We start from the raw sequence: 7602 nt of genomic DNA, 5'->3' as shown, positions 1-7602 counted from the left end.
TGTCTCGTCAGGCTCCCAATTAAGAAGTAAGAATGTACTATCAAAACTATTCTTATTTATTTAAATAAATATATACAGTTTATTGAACAAATAAATCACATTTCGGTGAATTCGTGGTCCAGACAAGTACGCAACTGTACATCCTTGAAAAACCTAACCGAAGTTTGTGTTATTTGTATATCGACGTGTAATATTCCTCTTCCAAATCGTATAAATCGGCGGCCATGTCGTCTCGCAAGGACGCTAACTTTTGATCGCATTCTGCTTGTTTCGTCCTGAATAATTTACTATTTTGTGCTATGGCTTCGTTCACAGATGGGAAATCGTTGAGTATCAAATATTGCTTTATATCGGAAACCAGCTTCATCAGGGATTCTCCCGCGCGAACGATATTCGCCGCCCTGACGTGCATTTCATACGTATCTTGTTCGCATTGTGTCATCCGAGATAATTGGGAATCGCTTTCTCCTTTCGCTAGCTTTACAATCTCTGTAAAATAACAATCAAACTAACTGAACGTTCGCGAGTAATTAGAGGTTAGGTTTTAAATATCATTAGTATATTGAATAAAACCAATCGTTTGAGTTCAACGAAAATATCCATCAAACAATACTTGTTATACTTGCATAACGTAACATCGTTTTTTCATTAAAAAAAACCATCGATTCTCTTATTATTATGTACCGTGCAAAAAGTGAGGTTATATAGTATACCTTCGAAATTCTCCAACATGGATTTCACATCCTCTTTTAATCTCGTTGTATAAGACTTTAACAAAGCCTCCTTGCTTTGTGGCAATGCTCGCTGTGCTGCCATTATTTCAAATAAAAATTAACAGGCCTTTATTTACAACGACGAACTCCACACGTTGCGACAACACGAACTGTTTAGGGCACTTCATGACGGGATCATAACAACGTCATTGCCTGATGCGATTTTACCGACCGAACCAAAATGGTCGCTAGTGCACCTCAATTCGAAATCTCTGCTAATCATCTCGGTAACGGGCGATCGCTCGTCTTTTTAAAAGCACGGAAAATCTGAAGATTCGATTTTCAACGTGACCTTCGGTCACGAGTGAACCGTAAGGTCTAATCGTTTATATATCGATCTTCTAGAAGAAACCTAGGGCACAGAGCCACCCTATCCCCACTACGATCCTTGAAAGCCGGGATGAAATCAATAGAAAGCTCACGCGAACTCCTCTCCGTCTTCGGTAAATTCATTCGCACGCGAAATTTCACGGCGTATCGCGCAGGGGGGAGCGTCGAGACCGGGCGAACGCGATGGAGAACGCGAACACACGATTTTAATGCCGCGTACGTCGCGTTTCGTTAGGGACACCGAGAATATCGGAACATTCCCTCGAGTGTATCGCTCTCCGTTCGCAAAGTCCCGAACGGTGGTAAAATCATCGTTCCACGGATCAGTGATTCTCGTTCGAAAACGATCAACGGTCAACGACGATGGCTGTGATTCACGTAAAGAAATTACGATACTCGGCATCGTGCTGTTGGGGTGTGTCGTAGGGCAAACAGAAAGTATAGAAGGTTTAAGCCTGCTCGATCGAATAAATGACAAAATTTGGCAAACGACGTGATGATAGGGCTTGTTATATTTTTAACGTTGACGGGAGCGATCGGGGGTTCGTTACCTCCCGACGACGCCGACAATGTGTTGCATATCGGTGGCATTTTTCCCATACGAGGAAAGGGTGGATGGCAGGGTGGCCAGGCGAGTATTAATTTTTATTCTTTCCTAAATGTATAAAAGTTGCATCGGTCAACGTATACTTCGTTCAACAGGCTTGCATGCCAGCAGTGAACCTGGCTCTAGAAGATGTTAACCGTGAAAAAAATTTGTTACCTGGATTCATACTGAAGCTTCACTCGAACGATAGCGAGGTATACAAAATGTTTGTCGAGAAGTTTGAGAAGCACCGTAGGGAAATCACGACGGAGGAACTTCGTTAATTGATTATATCGTCGTTTCAGTGCGAGCCAGGACTCGGTGCCTCGGTGATGTACAATTTATTATACTATAAACCACACAAATTAATGTTGTTAGCCGGATGTAGTACGGTATGTACGACCGTCGCTGAAGCAGCGAAGATGTGGAACCTGGTAGTGGTGAGTGTCGATGAAATTTGTTATTTAAATAAACAGATACGAAAAGGAAACTGACTGGTGTCGTCTTTAGTTGTGTTACGGTGCATCATCTCCTGCGTTGTCGGATCGAAATCGGTTCCCGACACTTTTCAGGACACACCCGTCAGCCACGGTGCACAATCCCACGAGAATTAAACTGCTGCAAAAATTTGGCTGGTCTCGAGTGGCAATCTTGCAGCAAGCCGAAGAAGTGTTCATATCTGTAACATCTCACTCTCGCACAAATCCATCGAAACCTTCAAACATGGTAATTTATCGTTCTGTTTTCCCCTATGTTTATAGACCGTAGAAGATTTAGAGGCACGTTGCAAGGAAGCAGGAATAGAAATAGTTACGCGTCAGAGCTTCCTGTCCGACCCGTCGGACGCGGTGAGAAATCTGCGTCGCCAAGATGCCAGAATCATCGTCGGTTTGTTCTACGTGGTGGCCGCGAGAAGAGTTCTCTGCGAATTGTATCATCAGAATCTCTACGGCAAAAGTTACGTGTGGTTCTTCATCGGTTGGTACGAGGATAATTGGTTCGAGAAGAACTTGGAAACGGAGGGAATCACGTGCACGATAGAACAGATGAGGCGCGCGGCTGAAGGACACTTGACGACCGAGGCTCTCATGTGGAATCAAAATAACGACACGACAATCAGCGGGATGACTTCCGAGGATTTTAGACAGAGATTAAACAAAGTGCTGAAGGAAAGCAGCTTTGACATCGATAACAATCACTACCCCGAAGGATATCAAGAAGCGCCCCTCGCTTACGACGCGGTTTGGTCGGTGGCGTTAGGTATGAATTCGAATTGCTACGTAAAAGTGCCGGTCGTAGAAGAGTTGAATTTTTACCACAGTTTTGTATTCTTCGTATTTGAACTACAGCTTTCAATAAAACGATGGAGAAGCTGAGTAAGCAAGGGAAGAGTCTAAAGAACTTCACCTACACCAACAAGGAGATAGCAGACGAAATTTACTCGGCGATCAACTCCACTCAGTTTCTAGGGGTATCTGTACGTGACTCGGCTAGAACTAGAAATAAAACGAAGGCTTTATCTTTAATAAGAGGCCGATCTTTAATCGATCCTGTATGTGCTATAGGGATACGTTGCGTTTAGTTCGCAAGGTGACAGAATCGCATTGACCCAAATCGAGCAAGTGGTCGATGGAAAGTACGTTAAGTTGGGATATTACGATACGCAAAGCGACAATCTGACTTGGAGGAATATGGAAAGGTGGATCGGTGGTAAAATACCTCAGGATAGGACCATCGTAAAGACCGTTCTAAGGACAGTCTCGTTGCCTTTGTTTATTTGCATGGGAACTATATCCTCGGTGGGAATCGTAATAGCGCTGGCATTAATAATTTTTAATATATGGAACAGGCACAGAAGGTACATCTGCTCGTTCCATATTTATTTCTTTCTTCTCTAAATATTTGAGAACGCTGGTATCCCCCTTTCTAGGGTTATAATGTCGTCGCATCCTGTGTGCAATACAATAATGCTTGTTGGAGTGATAGCGTGTCTGGTGTCGGTGTTTCTGTTGGGAATCGATGGTAGATTCGTTGCACCCTGGGAATATCCAGCTATCTGCCAGGCCAGATCCTGGATGTTATCCACGGGATTTACTCTGGCGTTCGGCGCGATGTTTAGCAAAGTGTGGCGGGTCCACAGACTCACGACAAAGACGAAAGCCGATCAAGCGAAAGTAAGTACCGGAAACAACGATTCAACGCGCTCGATTGCTTGAAATCGTTTTAGAGAGTCACCCACGGTAATCACGTGCGATCGATTAACCGATTAACGATCTAATTAATGTTTCTAGTCACGCAGTGTGCCCGCCCCGTGCATGGTTTGCAGATCCTGCTCGTATGACCCTCGACTTTAACGTATTCTCGATTCTTTCTAGTTGTTCATGGCTAAACAAAAAGTTTCGTCCATACAGAAGAAAGTTCAACCGTGGAAGCTGTATACGATGGTAAGCGGACTGTTAGCGGTGGATATAGCGTTGCTAGTCTCCTGGCAAGTATTCGATCCTTTGCAAAGAAAGATGGAAACCTTTCCGTTGGAGTCGTCTTGGTTTGGCGATGACGATGCAATGATCAGACCCGAGTTAGAGCATTGTGAGAGCGTACACAATAATATTTGGCTTGGTAAGCTGATCAACGTGAAACTTATCTTTGATTACCGAGCAAAGATTATCATCTGCGTCCTTGTTTCAGGTTTGGTTTACAGCTACAAAGGAATAATCCTGGTATTCGGGCTGTTTTTGGCGTACGAAACGAGGAGCATCAAAGTTAAACAGATCAATGATTCCAGATACGTCGGCATGTCGATATACAACGTGGTTGTTCTCTGTTTGATCACAGCACCGGTGACGATGGTGATCGCCAGCCAGCAAGATGCTAATTTCGCTTTCGTTGCACTCGCCATTATTTTCTGCTGTTTCTTAAGCATGGCGCTGATCTTCGTGCCTAAAGTGATCGAAGTGATCAGGCATCCGAAAGACAAGGCCGAATCCAAGTACAATCCGGACGTGGGCATGTCGAAGGAAGACGAGGAAAGGTATCAGAAGCTGCTTAGCGAGAACGACGAGCTTCAGAAACTGATCGCCGCGGTAAGGAAACTTTTCACTGTTCGGCTTCGAGATTACAGTTGTCAACGATTGGCTGTTACGATGAATGGACGATTCTTTTGCAGAAGGAAGAGAAGATCAAACTCCTAAAACAGACGTTGGCCGAGCGAGACGCGCTGAAAGGTGGCAGCGGAAACGTTCCGAAGGATTCGTTGATAGTCGCCGATTTTGTAACCGGCGAGGGGACTTCGGATAGCGCAATCGGTGGGGGTATTTCTGTTTATACTCAATCATCTCGAGCTTCTGCTTCTGACTTTGAGTTTTCAGGATCGTACTTGTAGATTCGCCGTGCGTTAAGTTTCTGCCCTTTCTGGCTGGATCGTAACGAATTTAAGAAACTGGGACCTAAATGGATAAAAGTACATATGTTGTTCTCTTCTTACGACGACGTTTACTTTGAAGTTCTTTTTAGAGGCTATCGAATCACGCGACGTATTTTCTCGTTGCTTGTCTCTTTTTTGCAAAGTACTATTACATACTATCGCACACCGAATGACACTCGTTGCAATTTTTAGTGAAACTTCGAAAGGGAAACGGCGCACCAAAGTTCTGAAATGCAAACGGGCGACTCGTTAGCTCGAGACAGCTTTGTTTCTAAGTTCATAGTTCGTAGGATGCGCTGCCTCCTCCCGAGGCGGCGCACTCTGTGTCGTGTACTCGGTGTCTAAACGTATAAATGTTGGATGTATGTATATAACAAACAAAGTAATAGGTGTGCGTATGCGTAGTACGATTAGTAGCTCTCTGTGTAAAACAAATGCATACGCGCGAGATATTGTTAGGTATCATAGATCGCAAGTTGGCCTACGACTATCGCGCCGTTCTCGTTTACAACGATCTTTTTCGTTACCTGTTATCGAGATTTTATTATTATACAGATATTTGTACAGAGAAGTTTTATCGAACGAATCGATTCTTAATTAAATCATGGTTAGATAAATTTACACTAATCGCATTGGTCGCATAAACCGATTAAGTAACACGGACCAAACACTTCGTAAAATATTTCCTGTTGACTTTCGAATACTTTATGCAAAATACTCGATTGTCCGTGCATTATTATCATGCATTGTATTGGTGCGAAACGCGACAATGCACGACGATCCGAATTTCTTCGCGCACGTTTATACGGGTCCAAGAAACGAATAGAGAAACATAAAAGAGAGGAACGTTTTCGTTTATTCGCGAATATTATACACGTTCCACACGAGGTACAGAAGATCGCTTAAATTACGGGATATTGTATAATTTGAATCGCGATCCGTTTAGTCAAAACGTAAGAAGCATCACGAACGTTTCGTTTGCCGCAGGCCTAAATCTTTTTACATAGTCTACGCATGATTTGCAACGATTGCAGTTAAATCTCGTTAGACGATAACCTGGTCGTTTCCGAGACAGCGAATCGATGTGAACCTCATGAAGTCTGCTCCCAAATTGTACGAAACGTTGCACGGTACGCGAAATTGGTGTTCGATCGCGGGCAACAAGGTACACACGTAAAACAGTGAACGTGCTAACGAGATTTAAACGCTTCAAACATTGCGCCATTCATAAATAATTTGGGAGTCTTGATGAGGTGGATCGACGTGCTTTATGGCCGGTTAACGCTTAATCTTTCAGATTGCACCCTCTGATGACTGATCTAAACGTAAAGGTGCTCGGATGCTCGAGTCTGATCAAATATTAATTATTTATGAATGGGCAAAGAAACTTTCTACGTTTACCCCGCATGATATCTGAGGGATTATCGTTTTTGAATTCTTCTTTTTAGAAACGGACCAGGTTGGCTGAACACAAGAGCCCCGACGATTAGGATGACAAAAGCAATACGAACGTACGAACGGGCTAAAAGCTCGCGACAAAACGCTCTATTTCTCTTTCTCTTCTAAAACTAGTGTTAAATGTACACATGCGTAATTCCAATGGAACTGCATGTTCTTATTTTGTGATCGGAAACAAACCGGAAATCGTGTTTGTAGCGATAAAAATTCAATTCTATCATTGCATCGTCGATGAGTTATTTTGCCACTCATATCTCGTCTATAGAAGAGATTATTTCAACGGAATGAGATTTCTTCAGAGTGGCGGCTTGGAAAAGCCTCTTGAATTTATAAATGTGCAATTCAGTTAACGTTACGATTTAAATTCAAGATCAAGTTAAATTTAAATTCATTTAAGTTCAAATTTTACAAACACGAACGTTGAAATATTTGAAAATCTTGAGTTCAGAAACTATTTCACGTTATCAATGGGAAAATAATGTGATTTGACTGCAATTCAAATTTTATCGGTACACAAGACGACTTACGTGTATGTATAACGTAGATTGAACAAGCCACGAAGCACAACTTTTTCGTACTTGCGTTTCAATTTCACCATTCCACGTATATACGACGTTTAGAGAGATTTTACGAACTTCTGTTGGATTGTTTCTCGTATAATCATTATCGCGCTCATCCACGTATTTTTTACTATATTTCTTCGATCGACTGTCGCGCGAATTGCGCTTGACTACTATATTATTATACGATATACATATACTAGTCTTATCAAACTGTTAAAGAAAGTATCATATATATATACGTTAGAATATGGAGATATATTTATTTTTAAGTTTTTAAATTATAAAATTCGTTAAAAATTCATATTGTATCTGTTATTGATAACCCTGCGCTTATCGGAAAAGCGTTCGCTCTCGAATCCATTAATCGTTCACGGATCTTTGCTGTGTTACAGTTACATAATCGAAACAACGTGCTTTCGAATTTAAAATCGGAAGTATTTAATTCGCGTGAATGCATCGCAATTTTAC

At 42.2% G+C, this 7602-nt stretch overlaps 2 protein-coding genes across 8 annotated transcripts; one reads left to right on the top strand and one right to left on the bottom strand.

The window, feature by feature from the left end:
- Positions 1 to 35: 35 nt before the first annotated feature.
- Positions 36 to 914, bottom strand: LOC117206063 (mediator of RNA polymerase II transcription subunit 22-like). Its single transcript, XM_033445061.1, has 2 exons — positions 714 to 914; positions 36 to 489 (listed from the first exon to the last, which is right to left on the bottom strand). Exons 1-2 carry the CDS (start codon positions 814 to 816, stop codon positions 170 to 172), a joined length of 423 nt encoding a protein of 140 aa, XP_033300952.1. The 5' UTR covers positions 817 to 914; the 3' UTR covers positions 36 to 169.
- A 168-nt stretch (positions 915 to 1082) lies between these two features.
- On the top strand, positions 1083 to 7435 carry LOC117206058 (gamma-aminobutyric acid type B receptor subunit 1). Of its 7 annotated transcripts, none has more exons than XM_033445052.1 (13): positions 1085 to 1734; positions 1806 to 1904; positions 1995 to 2129; positions 2200 to 2370; positions 2451 to 2949; positions 3039 to 3166; positions 3255 to 3547; positions 3620 to 3863; positions 4065 to 4308; positions 4378 to 4772; positions 4856 to 4994; positions 5072 to 5149; positions 6562 to 7435. In XM_033445052.1, exons 1-12 carry the CDS (start codon positions 1600 to 1602, stop codon positions 5113 to 5115), a joined length of 2526 nt encoding a protein of 841 aa, XP_033300943.1. In that variant the 5' UTR covers positions 1085 to 1599; the 3' UTR covers positions 5116 to 5149; positions 6562 to 7435. The 7 variants fall into 7 exon arrangements, 5 of the variants coding, with proteins under 5 accessions (XP_033300944.1, XP_033300943.1, XP_033300942.1 ...); XR_004487332.1 differs by having other exon boundaries at positions 1086 to 1734; positions 5058 to 5149; XR_004487331.1 differs by having other exon boundaries at positions 4856 to 5149.
- The last annotated feature ends 167 nt before the right edge of the window (positions 7436 to 7602 follow it).

This window comes from Bombus bifarius, unplaced genomic scaffold (assembly GCF_011952205.1).
Source record: "Bombus bifarius isolate JDL3187 unplaced genomic scaffold, Bbif_JDL3187 scf7180000007996, whole genome shotgun sequence".
NCBI lineage: Eukaryota > Metazoa > Arthropoda > Insecta > Hymenoptera > Apidae > Bombus > Bombus bifarius.
The sequence above is the reverse complement of the archived record's forward strand: the minus strand, read 5'-3'. Positions and strand labels throughout refer to the sequence as shown.

Coding starts and splice junctions, on each gene's coding strand:
- LOC117206058 (XM_033445051.1), top strand. CDS start 1,600: ATGATAGGGCTTGTTATATTTTTAACGTTGACGGGAGCGATCGGGGGT. Junction 2,130..2,199: donor AGATGTGGAACCTGGTAGTG/GTGAGTGTCGAT, acceptor TGTCGTCTTTAG/TTGTGTTACGGTGCATCATC. Junction 3,864..4,064: donor CGAAAGCCGATCAAGCGAAA/GTAAGTACCGGA, acceptor GATTCTTTCTAG/TTGTTCATGGCTAAACAAAA.
- LOC117206063 (XM_033445061.1), bottom strand. CDS start 816: ATGGCAGCACAGCGAGCATTGCCACAAAGCAAGGAGGCTTTGTTAAAG. Junction 490..713: donor CATGTTGGAGAATTTCGAAG/GTATACTATATA, acceptor GTTATTTTACAG/AGATTGTAAAGCTAGCGAAA.